This window comes from Neovison vison, chromosome 12 (assembly GCF_020171115.1).
Source record: "Neovison vison isolate M4711 chromosome 12, ASM_NN_V1, whole genome shotgun sequence".
NCBI lineage: Eukaryota > Metazoa > Chordata > Mammalia > Carnivora > Mustelidae > Neogale > Neogale vison.
Genome location: NC_058102.1, coordinates 264,978 through 281,222, shown reverse-complemented (window position 1 = coordinate 281,222; position 16,245 = coordinate 264,978). Strand labels below are relative to the sequence as shown.

Sequence of the window (16,245 nt, the reverse complement as noted above, 5' to 3'; positions counted from 1 at the left end):
TTTGGTGAGGACACTTCCCAAGGTTCAAGAGTCCTCCTGGGTGACGGGCATGCCGGCAGAACGGTGCTGTGCCCTCCAGGGTGAGAGCCTGTCAGGTCACAGGAAGACGACCCCACACAGTCAGGCCCGTGCCCGCTCCCACGTGAGCACCTTCCGTGGTTGTCAAAAGGGCCGTTCACGAAGGGCATCGCTTAGATCTGCACCTCGGCCACGGGCACAGTCTCTTTCTATGTCCCCAGGGCCATGGAGCTGTGCTGCCCCCGTGGGGCATCATTCCTGTGGAGCAGGGACCCCACGATGGTCCTTGTCGTCTGCAAGGCTTGGGGGGACCTGGTGCAAGGCCTGGCCAGGCCCACAACAGCCTTGCGGCCCACGTTTGGCTGCGAAGAAGAGGAGGGACCAGCCACCTGTGAGGGGGCCGCCGTGGCCAGCTGTTTAAGGTTGGGAGACGTGGAGGAAGGCCATTTCTCGAAACGGAGGAAGTGGAACGTCGAGGAAAAGGGCTGAACTCCCGAATCGAGGAGCAGCAAGAGGGCGGAGAGCCCGCGCCTTGGACGCGGCGCCCGGCGGCTCGGACGGTCCTGGGTGGTGGCGCACAGGCCAGCCCCGCGCCGGGTTCCAGCCCTCAGCGTCTGGACCTCAGTGGAGAGCGGGCGCAGCCGCAACGTGAGCGGGAGGCCGGGGACACCACCTAGGAGGAGCCTCTCAAAGCGCCCGGAAAACCAAGAGATGAGAATCGTGAGGAAGGAAGGTGAGCAACTTGGAGCAGAGGCGCCGCGGGGGTCGGTGCCCGAAGATCCTGGACTGAAACTGGGGTCGCGTCTGCTCAGCTGGAGGCTTGAGTCCCGCCAGCGAGGCGCTCCCTGAACCCCAGGCCGGCTCGCCGGGAGAAGACAACGATCCATTTCTCCTTCTTTCTTCTAAATGTCGCGCAGGTCCTCTGCCCATTTCGAGTCTAAGATAAAGATGTCCTGGGGCGCCCGGCTGGCCTGGGTCATGGGCGCTCGATCTCAGGGTCTCAGTTCACGTCCCACATTGCGAGTAGAGATTGCTTAAAAAGATATCCTACAAGCTTCTAGGAAGAAAACCCAAGCTGACCCACAAAAGGCAGAATCAGACTGCCACCAGGTGTGTTGTCTTCGACGCTGGGAGCCAGAGGACAGGGGGATAGCCAAGGGTCGCTGCAGGAGGAGACACAGCCAGGAACCCGTGGCTCCGTGGGAACAGCCCCCACCTGTCCCAGCATGGCCTGGTGTGAGGGGTGGGCCGCCAGGAGTCAGGGGCAGAGCATCTGGGTGAGGGAGATCTGGGAAGATTGCCAGCCGACGGCAAACAGAACCAGACCTCAGCACGGGAGCAAAAAGAAACACCGTTGAGCGAGGAAGCTCTCCGTCTGTACGCACATGGTGGAGAGAGACAGAGAGACACAGAGATAGAGAGACACACGGAGAGACAGAGACAGAGAGGCAGAGAGGGAGGGGGTGGGAGGGAGAGAGGATCTAATGAAGTTTAAACTGTTCTAGCAGAACAGATGCTTGGGAGACGTAAAATCCCTCCGAATTCTCACGGGGGTCGGGAGACGGGGAGAGGAAAGGGACAGAGAAATTATTCTAGAGGTTTTGTCTTGTGGAGGGATTTTTTTTTTATTTTTTATTTTTTATTTATTTATTTGAGAGAGAGAGACAGTGAGAGAGAGCACGAGCGAGGAGAAGGTCAGAGAGCGAAGCAGACTCCCCATGGAGCTGGGAGCCCGATGTGGGACTCGATCCCGGGACTCCAGGATCACGCCCTGGCCGAAGGCAGTCGTCCAACCAACTGCGCCACCCAGGCGTCCCTTGTGGAGGGATCTTGTTGGGAGAACGGAGTAGACATCTCGTTTCTAACCAGAGGTGGAATCGTGTCTGAGTGAAGAGAGCAGGGAAGGAGAATGTGCAGCAGTGGCGTAGAGGCGTATTGGAGAGTTTCACATGAAAAAGCCGGAAAATGGAAAGAATATCAAAAACAAACTAGAAACCCCATCCCCCACCCCCTGGGGAAGGGGAGGGGAGGAAAAACACTGTAAAAATTGGAAAGGAAGTGCACAAGCGGGGGTGGAGGGGGCGGGCGGAGAAGGAGGCTTCCCACCAAGCAGAGAGCCTGATGCGGGGCTCATTCCAGGGCTTTGGGATCATGACCTGAGCAAAGGCAGCCCCTCAACGACGGAGCTGCCCAGGCGCCCCAGTTGGGAGGGTTTTTTCTTTGTTTTTTTTTTTTTTAAAAGATTCTATTTATTTATTTGACACAGAGAGAGAGAGACCTTGAGAGAGGGAACAGAAGCAGGGGGAGCGGGAGAGGGAGAAGCAGACTCCCCACCAAGCAGGGAGCCCGATGTGGGGCTTGATCCCAGGATCCTAGATCATGACCTGAGCTGGAGGCAGATGCTAATGACTGAGCCACCCAGGCGTCCCGGGGAGGTTTTTTTGTTTTTTAAAGATTTTTGTTTATTTATTTAGAGAGAGAGAGAGAGAGACAAAGTGAGGGAGAGCATGAGAGGAGAAGGTCAGAGGGTGAAGCAGACGCTCAGGTCATAATTCCAGGGTCCTGGGCTCGAGCCCCTCTTGGGCTCCCAGCTCCTTGGGGAGCCTGCTTCTCCCCTCCATCTGCTGCTCCCCTGCTTATGCGTGCGTGCTCTCAAGCACACGTTCTCTCTGTCAAATAGATAAAATCTTTTTAAAAATATTATGCCTCTTCTATTACGGCTCTCCATAATACTGGTATTAAACTTCATAGCCACATTATTAATAATTATTGAGGTAAGTTTTCCAATACCACATCTTTTTTTTTTTAAGATTTAATTAATTAATTTATTTGACAGAGATCACAAGGAGGCAGAGAGGCAGCAGAGAGAGAGGGAGGAAGCAGGCTCCCCGCCGAGCAGAGAGCCCGATGCAGGGCTCAATCCCAGGATGCTGGGATCACGACCTGAGCCGAAGGCAGAGGCTTTAACCCACTGAGCCACCCAGGCGCCCCTCCAATGCCACATCTTAAAGTCATGTGCATGTTTTCATCATTCCCATATTGTTGAATGCTTGCATTTTAGCTTTTTCCATTTTAAATCATGTTGTATTGTTTGTTTTTTTTTAAATAACATTTTCCTTTTTTGCATGAGTTTTTCCCATGTCAGATGAATTCCTTAAGAGGTCGTTCCTGTGGGATGTGATTATTAAATCTGGGATTTATATTTTCTAAGCCTTAAACATTATTCTATTTATTTATTTATACATATATAAAAATACATGTATACTTTTCAGTATAGGATTATTTATTATATTCTTTTTAATTATATTTTTATATATTATTAAAATTAAATATATTTATATATATTTATTAATTCTTTAAAAATATATTTTTAAATCATTTCTGATTATATAATATTTCCTGATTTTACAAATGACAGTCACAGAGAAAGCCCTGCCTTTGGTGGGGTTTGCTGCTCTCCACTGGGAATTATGTCCTTACATCGCTGTGCTTCCCTTCCACTGAGTGTTTCAGAGAGGGCACAGCGGTGGCAAGGGCACCGTCCAGCTTTGTTCAGGCTCCGTGACCAGGCAGCGCCTGGGGTCTTCCGTGAGTGGCTGCGGGGGGACCGGCTCCTATGCGGACGCGTCTTCTCATCCCAGGCGCCCAGGGTGTGTGGACGATGGGCTGCCAATAGGCAGGAGACGCGCCCATTCCTGTTCTGGGCTGTCCGAGGAAACAGAAGCCTCAGGTGCCAGGCAGGAGTCCCTCTCCCTCGCTGGCCCAGCAGGGTGCCGCTCGTGGTCACATCTACTTTCTGGGTTGGTTGTTTCTCACCTTGATGGTAACTTGGATATTTCACTGTCTCATGGCACAACTGGAACAGTTTTTGTTTCACAGTTTGTCTAGATGACTTCATGTTCTGTCACCTTTCCAGCAGAACTACATTTTTACTTCCTCTGGAAAGTTAGGAGGGCAAATCTCCCACAATTTAGGGAGGTAACATGTCCCCAGTCACCTTCCCAATAGGGAGTTTTTCCATGTGGCAGAGTTTTGCCCTCCCCCTGGATTTTGACAGAGGGAGATGTTTTCTTTCCATAGAGGATGGGTCTAGACCCTTCCTTGTGCCACCAAGACCGATCACAGTCCTTGATACCTTGTGAAATTGTTTGGGGTGATCTCTCGTGCTTGGTTCTTCCCCACCAGGGCACCCTAAGGTACCACTTGCTGGACACTTCTCCCGTTCTCTGACAGCAGCCCGCGGCTCTGCTAACAACAGGTGTTTGAAGAAGTTGGGTAGAAATGCCTGCTAGCGTGTGGCCTATGAGGGGATACAGGTCATCTCCAACTTTTCAAGGTCTTTGGACCCCAAATAACCAAGAGGCAGGCCCTGGGACTGGGACAGGAATAAGTACAAGGTCCATAAAGCCTGCCACCAACTCGAGATCCACCTTAAGGGACGGGCCCGCCTTCTACCTCCTACTGTCATCTAATATGCTCAGGGGAGCTGCGAGGCCACCAGATGGGTGAGGAACCTGAGGTCCAGCAGAGCCCAGGCTGGGTGCCAGGGATGCTCCTTGGCCATCTCCTCACTGCCTGAGTCAGGGAGAGGCCCTGTGTCCTAGAAAAAAGTAATGAATACATGTTGTGGGGGGCCTGTCTTTGTCCCAGAGACTCTTGGCTCCTTTTCACATCTGGGCCCCACTTGTCCCAAGACTTATTCCTGAGATCAGGTTAAGAGAGAAGCAGATGGAAGAGCCGTAGCTCCTCCCCCGAGAAACCACGCTGAGGGAGGCCAGATGCACACCCAGCAGCAGTGCTGACCTGCAAGGGGCTGAGTTCCAGCGAGGACGCTGGGCCTGATTTGGCTAAGATGAGGGAAGGCCAAGGAATGGGATGGGGTACCTGGAAGTCAGGCTGATAGATAAGCTGGGGTCAGAGGAGCGTCCCTGAGGGATCCTGGGGCTGGCTGATGAGGTAACAGAGGTGAGAGCAGGCTGGGGTCAGGGCTTCCTAGGGGCACCATGAGAGGCATTTGAGTAGTCAAGATGGTCCGCAGGGTGCAGGGAAGGCCCAGGAGGCTCTAGACAGGGCAGGTGTTGTAATAAGCCAGGCCAGTAAAGAGAGAAATACAACTTCTGGATTTTCTTTATTTTGTTCATTTTTTCCCCTCTTGACAGCCTAGCAAATTCCTTTAGCAAACTCTAGCCCATCTCTGCTGAGCTCAGGGTAAGGGAAGCCCAGCGGCCGCTGGGAGAGGGGAGGTGGGGGCCTCTCAAGCACCCTTCCGCGTCCGGGGAGAGGAGACTGCGAGTGTCCAGTTCACGGCCGAGGTGACAGGAGGTGGCACTTTCTAAGAAGTGCTTCGCGTCAGGACGAATGCCCTCCATGGTGTTCCCCAGTCTGAGACCCTCCTGCAGGGTTGGCACCACGGGCTGTACGCCTCTCCACCCCTCCTCCGCTGGCCCACAGTGGAGCCGACTTCTTGGGTTTCTGGTAATTTCATCAGGGCTGCATCATGTTGCTCAAGCTACAGATAACATCTCCCTGGGGGTAACTCTTCCCTGCCAGAGCCCCTGAGGCTAGACCCAGGGTCGGAGCTGGAAGTCCGGGGGGTTGGAGGGTCTGTAGGCAGAAGCAGGTTGGCTGGGATCCGGAACAGTGTTAAGGAACAATGCCATTTGCCACTGGACCCCATGGGAAAGGAGAAGGGGCCAGGTGGGCCCGGAAAGGTCCCCGAGCTCCTGGAGCTCTCAGATATGATGTTGTCTCCCGATAGCTCCACCAACAAACCCCGATCCGGGGCAGGCACAGAGACCCACCCCTCCTAGGCCGGGCGGAGCGACTAGTCCCCCAGCCCAGGCTACCTTAACTGGGCAGCTCTGTGGGCGGAGCGCGTCGCTGATGCCATCTGTGCAGACAGCAGCCCAGGCCGGACAGCGGACCGCCCTGCAGGCAGCACACACGGCCTCCAGCTCGCTGACCTGCGGCCCAGCACCATGGTCCAGGGCACCCTGGAGCCTGATGGCCTCGGCTGGGGCTGGGACGGGGAGGATGACTGGGACGGCGCGGTCCTGACCCTGCTGGCGCTGGCTGTGGTGGGCGCCACAGCACTGGCCTTGCACTGGTTTGGCTCTGGGCAGGACCAGGAGGCAGCAGGACCCGCACCCACAACCCCCGGGGCCCAGCCTTCTCAGGCGGGAGGAGCCAGGCCAGCCCTGCCCCTGAAGTCCAAGGTCAGTGGTGGTGTCGAGGGACACAGCTCAGGGCAGGGGAAGTTAGACCCTCCGGGACGTGGCCAGAGGAGTCTGGCTGCACCAGGGACCCAGGGTCAGAAGCTCTGGGGAGCTGGAGGTCTGGCTGCCACAGCTCTACCTCCACTCAAGACACCTGGCGAGGTGACCCTTGGAGGGACCTTGAGGCAGCAGCAAGGTCATGCCAGTGCAGGAGCCCCCCAAAGTCAAGGAAGGGAGCCTCTCAGGCCAGGTACTGCCCCCCTGGGTCAGAGCAAAGTAGGGGGGGTACCTGGCCCCATCCTGATACGCTTCACCCCTCGGAGTCCTGGCAGAGAGCTGGAAGGACGAGTGAAGGCAGGAGGCGTCCAAGTCAAGGTGCCAACTCACCAGAGCCTGCTCCCCATCACAGAACAGGACACCAGTCCCTGGCAACAAGGTGCAGGGCGACCTGGCTCACTAGAGAGAGGCCCCGGCTGCCGGCGGTGGCAGGTGGACCCCAGCTCAGGAGATAGGAACCGCCACGTCCCACAGCTGGCCTCCCTGCGCCTGGGCGCTGTGGTGAGTGTGTGGGACTCTGTGGATGCGGCCAGCAGCCTCGCCACAGGCTCTCAGAGGCCCTCTGCTCCCCGGGAGCTGCCTCCATCACACCCCACACAGCCTGGACCCCGGGCTGAGGGCATAGAGAAGGGGTACAGGGAGAGCATCCTCCAAACAGCTCCTGTCCTGGCTCTGGAGAGCAGGGAGGCTCTCCAGAGCCTCCAGGGAGGGGGACCCCCAGCCCCCGCGGAAGGCTGGCCTTGGGAGAGGAAGGGTGTTCTTGTCACCAGGAGCACCAGCCAGGCCCCAGGCTCCACGGGCCCATGGCCAGAGGGGTCTCAGTGTGGACATTCACTCTTGTCTCAAGGGCAGGGGGCCACAGACGCCAATGACGTGGTAAAGGCGGGGGCTAATGGCTCTGAAGATGGCTCTTTCTTCAGCTCAGGACTGGGTGGGACACTGGAGCAAGCAGGCCACCATGGCAGAGAAGGGGGAGAATCCCAGCGAGGCCAGGGGGAGCAGAGCAGTGAGCGGAGAGGAGGCGGTGGGGACAGAGGAAAGTCCTCCACCAAGGCCACTGGAGGCGCCCCCTCCCTGAGTCCCTCAGCCACGCCCTCCCCACACAGCCCTAAGCCCCTTCCACCCTTGGCTTCCCCTCTGACAGCCCGTCAGCACGGAGGGCTCTTACCTGTAGGCCCTACTCTTTTGACCTCCTCTCCTTCAGACTCTTTGTCCCTCAGAGTTAGCCATTGTCCTGCAGAGGATGAAGCTCTCAGTGCAGTGCGAGCCCCAGCCCCCGCCCCCGCCCCCGCCCCCACCCCAACCCCCACCCCAACCCCGGTCCCAGCCCCCGCCCCCGCCCCAGCCCCCACCCCAACCCCGGTCCCAGCCCCCGCCCCCGCCCCCGCCCCCGCCCCAGCCCCAGCCCCCGCCCTAGCCCCCAGTAGTGGGTCAAGGCTTATGACACAGGAGCACAGCGTGGCCCTCAAGGACAAGCAGGAGGGACAAATCCCAACCAGCTGGGAAAACCTTATTTCCATGGTTCTTAGGAGTCACCCTTTCCCCAGGCAAGACAGACCCCAAGGGAGAGCCCCAAAGGCAGCTCTCGAGAGCCCCAGAGATCCCAGCACTGGTGCGCCCTCTGAGAACAGAGAGTCTGGTTCCCCGCCTGAAGGGGCCGCCCCCAGCCTGGAGCTCAGGGAAGGCTCCTCAGACGGGCCGGTCACAGGGGCAGACGCGGGGGGCCTGGCCGAGGCGGGACGGGAGCAGCCGCAGAGCCGCGTGGAGACCGAGGAGGCTCCCGCTCCAGACCCTCCCTCAGGTCGGAGGGGGGATGCCGTCGAGGAGAAGCGAGAAGACCCTGTGCCGCCCGGCGCTGCCGGGCCCCGGGCCCCCGCCCCGGCCCCCGAGCCCACGCAGCCTGGCCCCGAGCCCACGCAGCCTGGGAGGGGCGCCTCGCAGCGGGGCCCGCAACCGCGGCGGCGCAGCGCGTGCGGAAGAGCCGAGAGCGCCGAGCGCGGGGTCGGCCCGGCCGCGCCGCGGAGACGCCCCGGAGAGGCTCGCGGGGAGCAGCCCGGCGCGGCGGGCAGCGGGCGGCCGTGCGCGGAGGCGCGGGAAGAAGCCGGGAAGCTCCCGGGGCTCCTGCACAGGTCGGGGAGCCGGGGCCTGGCCCGGGAGCCTCGGCCACCGCGGCCGGACCTGGGCAACTGCCTGGACGTCCTGGCCTTCGCCCAGCAGCACGGGGAGCCCGGCCTGGCGCGCGAGACCTATGAGCTGATGAGCGACAACCTGCTGCGCGTGCTGGGGGACCCGAGCCTCTACCGGCAGCTGAGCGGGGCGGACCGCGAGCGCATCCTGAGCCTCCGGACCGGCCGGGGCCGGGCGGTGCTGGGGGTCCTCGTGCTGCCCAGCCTATACCAGGTGAGCCGCTCCGGGCTCGCCAGGGGCCCTTGCGCGGAGGAGGCTCCTGCGGAGTCCGCGGCCCCGCCCCCCCGCCCGCACCTGCACGTGTTCAGCCCTCGGGAAAACTCCTGGCGGCCCCTGACCCAGGTGCCGGAGGAGGCCCCGCTGCGGGGCTGCGGCCTCTGCACCATGCACAACTACCTGTTCCTGGCGGGCGGCATTCGCGGCTCCGGCGCCAAGGCCGTCTGCTCCAACGAGGTCTTCTGCTACAACCCTCTGACCAACATCTGGAGCCAGGTGCGGCCCATGCAGCAGGCCCGCGCCCAGCTCAAGCTGGTGGCCCTGGACGGGCTGCTTTACGCCATCGGTGGCGAGTGCTTGTACAGCATGGAGCGCTATGACCCGCGCACGGACACCTGGACCCTGCGGGCGCCCCTGCCCGCAGGCACCTTCCCTGTGGCCCATGAGGCTGTGGCCTGTCGTGGGGACATCTACGTCACCGGGGGCCACCTCTTCTACCGCTTGCTGAGGTACAGCCCTGGGAGGGACGCGTGGGATGAGTGCCCCTACAGTGCCAGCCACCGGCGCTCCAGCGACATGGTGGCGCTGGGAGGCTTCCTCTACCGCTTCGACCTGCTGCGCGGCGTGGGCGCGGCCGTGATGCGCTACAACACGGTGACGGGCTCCTGGAGCCGGGCGGCCTCCTTGCCGCTGCCCGACCCTGCCCCACTCCACTGCACCACGCTGGGCAACACCATTTACTGCCTCAACCATCAGGTCACGGCCACCTTTACGGTCTCTGAGGGCACTGCCCAGTTCCAGGCCAGAGAGCTGCAGCCCTTTCCTCTGGGGAGCAAGGGGGTGCTCTGTCCATTCATCCTGACTCTGCCTGCCACGGACCCGCTGCAGACGGCCCTCTGAGCTGCCGCTCTCCACGGGACCCTGGGACTGGGAGTCCACCAGCCCCTGGGGCATAGACTGCACAGCTGGGATCCAGAACTTTCTGCCATTGTTTCCGGGACTTTCCTTTTCTATTATAAGACTCATGATTTCCCCCTTCCATATCCCCCACCCCATAAAAGAGATTTCTCACCCTGGGAGCTGAGGCTCCTTGTACCCCTGAGCTGGTTGGGGGGCGTCCCAAGCCTTTTCCCACCTCCCCCCACAGCATGTTGTCTCCTGCCTTTATGACTCGGCTCTTGCCCTCACACCTCAGTGGGCTCCCATGGCCCCTCCTCCAGGATGGTTCTCCTCCTCTGGGCTCCCTCTTGCAGCGCTGCACTGTCTGGAAAAGCATCTGTGGGTCTCCTGGGACTCTGAGAGTCAGGGACTGATGAGGCGTCGTACTTAAGGACCAAGATGTGGCTTGTGGAGGAGCTGAGCGGCCACTGAGCAGAGCAAGGAGGTGGCTAGAAGCACGGTCACACTTCCTGTATTTTGTCCCTAGGGCCCCAAGCTGGACAAGGAGTCTATAAGGGAGCGGGAAGGGGAAACAAGAAACAGAAAAGTCCTCAGGAAAATGTCCTTGCGCCAAGCCCTGGGAGCCTGGCTTGGCTCTTCCTGGGAACAGCTCTATAGCCTTCCTTCGTCTGACTGGTCCGCAGAGGCCTAGAACCCTTGTCTAGGAAATGGTCCTGCTGACTGCAGCCCCCTCCTGTAAGCCCAGCCCAGGCCCGGCCAGGACCACTTGGGCTCGTGCCCCTCTGTGGGGCCTTTCTCACCTGCCCTGCCCCACCGGAAGCCAGCCTCGCTTCCCACCAACCCCCATTCTCGCGTGAGACCCAAGTTTCCCCTGAGCTCCTTCTCTTGTTAGCAGGGACTTCGAAGAGACATCTAACTTCATTCTTCTCATCTATGAAATAGGGATAATGAACATATTATGTTCCCCTTTGCCTATTTTGGAATCCACCAGAGGAAGGTAAATAAATCTGCCTGAATACTGCTGCCTGTCCCAGCCTCTGACCTGGTTTGTCCCTGTCTGGCCCCATTTTGGCTTTTTATTCTACGCTTGGTGCTTCTGGCACTAAGTATGTTTAATTCATAGAAAGCATCTGCATCTCAGAATTCTCATTTTTTGTTCACAAGGTTTGATATGATGCTGGGTAGGACAGAAAGGGGTCCTCAGGGTGTTCTTAAAAATAAGTTTATTGAGAAACAAGTACGGTTCACACAGCTGTCTATTCTGGTCGCTGTTCCTCAGCCAGCAGAGAAGGCTCCACGCCTCAGGAGCTTCTCCACGGCGGCGAGGGCAGCGTGGGGCCGCGGTGGGCAAGGGGCCTACTGTTTATGCTTGGTCTCAGTGAGCAGCTCTTGCCAGTTCTTCTCCATCTCCTCCTTGCAGTTGAGGAAGGCGTCCTCCAGCCGGCGCATGGACTCTGCCAGCGAGGGGTTGGTGCGCATCACCACCATGTCGTAGGCCATCCATGTGGCTTGCACTGCAACAACGAGACGGGCCCTGATCAGGCCACAGAGTGGGGCTGGGCTCTGGAGGGCCCCGGGGAGGGCCCTGTGCCTCCGACCACTCTTAAGCATCCCAGGGCCTCGATCCTGCTGTTACCCAATGTCTTGAAGGAGAGGAAACTGGTAGGCTGTGTGTTATAGGGTTCATAAAAACCCCTATCACAACTTCTCCCTACACAGGACAGTGCTAAAACCTCCCTGACCTCACACGGGTCTTAACTTCTGGATGCACCAGCCCATGGCATTAAGGCTAGAGGCCAGTCTGATGTAAAATATTAGGAAAAATTAGAGCAAACAGAAGTCCTTCCCCATCTGTGGCTCATAACTCGGGGTTGCAGGGTGAGCCCTGAGGAGTCTGAAGGCCTATCGAAGCTCAGGAGGGGAGACAGCTCTCCCTCCAGCAAGGTTCTGAGCCTCATGTTACCTTATGCATAGTGGCCTGGGATGCTGGCTCACCTCTACCTCGGTACCTCTGGGCTTTCATTAGGGCCGGTCCACAGAAGAGACAGGCAGAATGAATAGCAATAATCGCGCTTGAGTATCTACACGTGACCAAGGTCAGCAGCACAACAGGCTTGATGTTTTACAGAAAGTAGTATCTGTTTGGTTAGGGAAAAACTGTCAGAAAAGTTATGTGCAGCATCTCAACAGATAGGGGGATATAGCTATATATAGTTCGCACAGGAATTCTTGAACTTTTGGGTACATGAGGGTCACTTGGGACACCTGTTGAAATGTAGGTCACTGGTCCCTCCCATAACTCAAAGGCTCTTTTTTTTCTTTTTTAAGATTTTATTTATTTGACCGTGAGAGAGACTGAGACAGAGAAGGAACACAAGCAGGGGCAGAGGGAGAGGGAGAAACAGACTCCCCACAGAACAAGGAGCCTGATTCGGAGCTCGATCCCAGGATGCCGAGATCATGACCTGAGTGGAAGGCAGACACCTAACCACTGAGTCACCCAGGCGCCCCTCAAAGAGGTTCTTATTTAGCAGGTTGGGAATGGTGCCCAGAACCTGTATCTTAATAAGCGGACCACCCCTGCAGACCACCTGAGTAGCAGGTGGAGCATGTTCCTGGGTGTCAGAGCCGTCAGCTTCTGGGCTCGCCACTTGCTACCTGTGTGACCAGGAACAACTGACTTAAATGTACTAACCTCATCTGTAAAGGACAGACGATGTCCTCCGAAGATTAAATGGATGACATAGGCAATTTGCCTAGAACATATTAGGGTGTTCAAGACAGGAGAAACTCTTACTATAAAATAAATAATTGATATATTCAGGGCAAAGTTAATGTGGTAAGAAATAAAACTTCATGGGGCGCCTGCGTGGCTCAGTGGGTTGGGGCTCTGCCTTCGGCTCGGGTCATGATCCCAGGGTCCTGGGATCGAGCCCCACATCGGGCTCTCTGCTCGGCGGGGAGCCTGCTTCCCCCTCTCTCTGTCTGTTGCTCTGCCTACTTGTGGTCTCTCTCTGTCAAATGAATAAATAAAATATTTAAAAAAAAAAAGAAATAAAACTTCAGGAGAAAAAAAGAGCTTGCAGAAACAAGTCTCATGTAGTTCCACATGGCAGTTGGAATTCTAGCTCTCAGTTTCCTAAGACCAAAGTAGAGGAAACATATTCAGGTTTAAGACTCTGGCCAAAAATAAAAACAAACCCATTAAGACACTTTTATCCTATGAAAAATTTTCTGATAGGTTATTTTTTGAGAAGTATGTAATATATTTTATTTTTTAAAAGATTTTATTTATTTTATTGTAATATATTTTATTTTTTAAGAGATTATTTATTTTTAGAGAGGGGGGAGGGGCAGAGGAAGAGAGAGAGAGAGAATCTCAAGCAGACTCTATACTGAGTTCAGAGCCCAATTTGGGAGCTCAGGCTCCCAGGACCCTGAGATCCAAAATCAGACTCGGCTGCCTGACCGCCTGAGTCACCCAGGTGCCCTGATGGCATCCCTACTTTAAATACCCCAGCCACTGTGGGAGGGGACAGAAAAAACACACAAGACAAACTACAGGCTGTGAAGGCAGCAAGCTGCATGTGTTGTGGCAGAGAAACGGGGCAGGAGGAATCTGACTTTAGAGCAGGTGATAAGGGCAGGTGCTCTCTCTGAGATTTTGGTAAGGTCTGCGCAGTAGTAAAACTAAGGTCATCATCTCTGGAAAAGCCTGAACAACAGGTACTCTAAGAAGCCCAATGGGGCTCACCCCAAACACGGATAACCTTCTGGGTAGGGTTAAAGCCCTCGCAGGGATATTAAGGAGAAATGGTGAAGATGTACACGTAGATGCAGGGTTCAGTAAAGGATGTAGACGGAGCGCCCCAAACACCTGCTGTAGGGGAGGGGCGGACATCACTTAGGGCTCTCGTAGGTGAATCTGCTGTGTGGGCCCGGAAGGTAGAAATGGAGGACAGGGAGTAAAGGAAAGATGACAAGAGGGCCAGCGAAGCCCTGTGATGAAGGGACGGAGATGGGCCTGGATTTTACAGCCAGACCAATCAACATTTTAAATGTAAATGGTGACATTCTGCTTCCCAGTCTCAGGCCCCAGATGGTCTTATGGATGAATTCTACCAAACTTTGAAAGAAGAGTTAATTCTTTTTTTTTTTTTAAGATTGTATTTATTTACTTGTGTATGAGAGAGCGTGCACACAGCAGGCAGAGGAGGAAGCAGGCTCCCCACTGAGCAGGGAGCCCAATGCGGGACTCAATCCCGGACCTTGGGATCACAACCTGAGCAGAGGGCAGATGCTTAACTGACTGAGCCACCCAGGAATCCCAGAAGAGTTAATTCTTACATAATACAAGTGAGTCCAGAAATTAGGAAAAGAAGACTGATAATCTCATTGTATGGGTATAGAAGCTTCCTACTTACAGGAAATTTGAGAAAAGAGATAGGCAAAAATAAAAACACAATTTCCCTAAGGTGGTTTGTTCTAAAATCAAAGATCATATGAAAAAATTATAGGTCTATTTCACATCAATATAGATATAAAACTCTAAATATAGGCTAATCAAATCTAACAGTGAGTTAAAATAGTATTTATGATCAAGTAGAGTTTGTAAAAGAAATTCAAGGATGACTGAGTATCAGAAAACCAATCAGTGTAATTAAGCACTTTAATAAAAAGGGGGAATCAAGGGAATATCTCAATTAAAGCCAAAAAAAGCACTTAACAAAGTTTAATACCTATTTATGATTTAAAAAAACCCAAATCCTAACAAATTGGAAATAGAATGAGACAACCTTAATTTACTAAAAGTGATATACCAAAACCTACAATGAACGATATACTTAATGCAGAAACTCTGTATATACTCCCTTTAAAATTGGGATCAAACAAGGATACCTCTGACAATGTTACTGGTATAGGAGATGCTGGCAAATGGAATAAAGAATTTGGAAAGAATCAAGAGGTGTAAGAATTGGATGGTAAGAGATAAAAGTATCAGTTATCTGGGGGCGCCTGGGAGGCTTAGTCAGTTAAGCAACTGACTCTTGATTTCAGCTCATGATTTCAGGGTTGTGAGATGGGGCCCCATGATGAAGACAAAGGGATCAACTCTCAGTGGGGAGTCAGTTTGAGATTCTCGCTCCCTCTGCCCCCCCACTTGTGCACTCTCAAAACAAACAAAAACCAAACTATCAGTATTTGTGAATTATAAAAATGTATGTGAGCAAATAAAAGATCCAATAGCTAAGTCAATCTTAAAAAATGAAAGAAGGGAATATGCCTTATCAGATATCAAGATATCCTATAAAGTCATATATGTGTGTGTGTGTATCACACACACAATTTTATTTATTTGAGAGAGAAAGAGCCTACACAAGCAGGGAGGGGGCAGAGAGAGAGGGAGAAGCAGACTCAACACTGAGCAGGGATTCCCAAAGCAGAACTCGATCCCAGGACCCTGAGATCGTGGCCTGAGCTGAAGGCAGATGCTTAACTCACTGAGCCACCCAAGAGCCACCCATGACTTTAAGGTTATGTTTTTAAAATAGTGGGGTATAGGGGCACCTGGGTAGCTCATCATTAAGTATCTACCTTTGGCTCAGGTCATGATCCTGGGATTGAGGCTCACATCAGGCTTTCTGCTCAGTGGGGGGCCTGCTTCTCCCTCTCGCACTGCCTGCTGCCCACTGCCTGTTTGTGCTCTCTGTCAAATAAATAAATAAAATCTTAAAAAAAAATAGTGCAAAGAGACCAAAGGAAGAAAAATAGTAAGTTCAGAGATAGATCTAAGTATATACGCAAATTTAGTAGAATGATAAAAGTAAAACCAAAAATCAATGAAGGAGAGACAGTTATTACAGGTGAATTAAAGATACACATACAGGGGCCCCTGGGTGGCTCAGTGGGTTAAGCCTCTGCCTTCAGCTCAGGTCGTGATCTCAGGGTCCTGAAATGGAGCCCCACATCGGGCTCTCTGCTCAGTGGGGAGCCTGCTTCTCTCTCTCTGCCTGCCTCTCTGCCTACTTGTGATCTCTTTCTCTGTCGAATGAGTAAATAAAATCTTTAAAAAAAGATATAAATATAAAAATTAAAATAACATCCATGAATCAAAATTTAGCAGAACTTCTGTGATCTTGGGACTTCTTAAAACCTCCAAACCATAAGGCAAAATATTGGTGAGTCTTTCTGTCAAAAATTTTTTCAACTAAGGACAACATGGAAAAGTTTTCAAAAAATGATAGAAGAAATTTATAATCCTTAAGGATGATAATGGGTTAATATCTATAATACACAAGAAACATTTCTAATTAATAAGACAGAAAATCCAATACTTAAAAAAAAACCCTGGAAAACAGCAAGTGTTGGTGAGGATGTGGAGAAACTGGGGCCCTTGTGAGCTGCTGGTGGCGTGTAAGGTGGCGTGTCATGTGTAAAACAGTCTGATGTCCCCCTTAGGAAGCCAGGCAAAGAATTACCATATGACCTAGCAATTCCACTTCTAGGTAATATTCCAGACAATGGAGAGCAGGTTCTCAAACAAATAACCTGTATGCACATGTTAATAGTAGCACTATTCACAATAGCTAAAAGGTGGACACAACAAATATCAATCAAATGATGAATGAATAAATAAAATATGATATATCTG

The 16,245-nt window shown here is 54.0% G+C and overlaps 2 protein-coding genes across 5 annotated transcripts in view; one reads left to right on the top strand and one right to left on the bottom strand.

The window, feature by feature from the left end:
• Positions 1-5,996: 5,996 nt before the first annotated feature.
• Positions 5,997-9,593, top strand: KLHDC7B (kelch domain containing 7B). Its single transcript, XM_044228554.1, has 2 exons — positions 5,997-6,791; positions 7,599-9,593. The coding sequence occupies exons 1-2, from the start codon at positions 5,997-5,999 to the stop codon at positions 9,591-9,593; spliced, it is 2,790 nt and encodes a 929-aa protein (XP_044084489.1).
• A 1,206-nt stretch (positions 9,594-10,799) lies between these two features.
• The window catches only part of SYCE3 (synaptonemal complex central element protein 3), a 28,293-nt gene continuing 22,847 nt past the window's right edge, over positions 10,800-16,245 (bottom strand). For all 4 annotated transcript variants that reach the window (XM_044226757.1, XM_044226754.1, XM_044226756.1 and 1 more), the window contains one exon: positions 10,800-11,107. In XM_044226757.1, coding sequence (XP_044082692.1) covers positions 10,950-11,107 — 158 coding nt within the window. In that variant the 3' untranslated portion in view covers positions 10,800-10,949. The remainder of the gene's footprint in view (positions 11,108-16,245) is intronic.

Excerpts from the sequence above, each read along its gene's own strand:
- KLHDC7B (XM_044228554.1), top strand. The coding sequence starts at position 5,997 with ATGGTCCAGGGCACCCTGGAGCCTGATGGCCTCGGCTGGGGCTGGGAC. Across the intron at positions 6,792-7,598 it reads CCCTGCGCCTGGGCGCTGTG|ACCCCAACCCCGGTCCCAGC; the intron begins GTGAGTGTGTGG and ends ACCCCAACCCCC.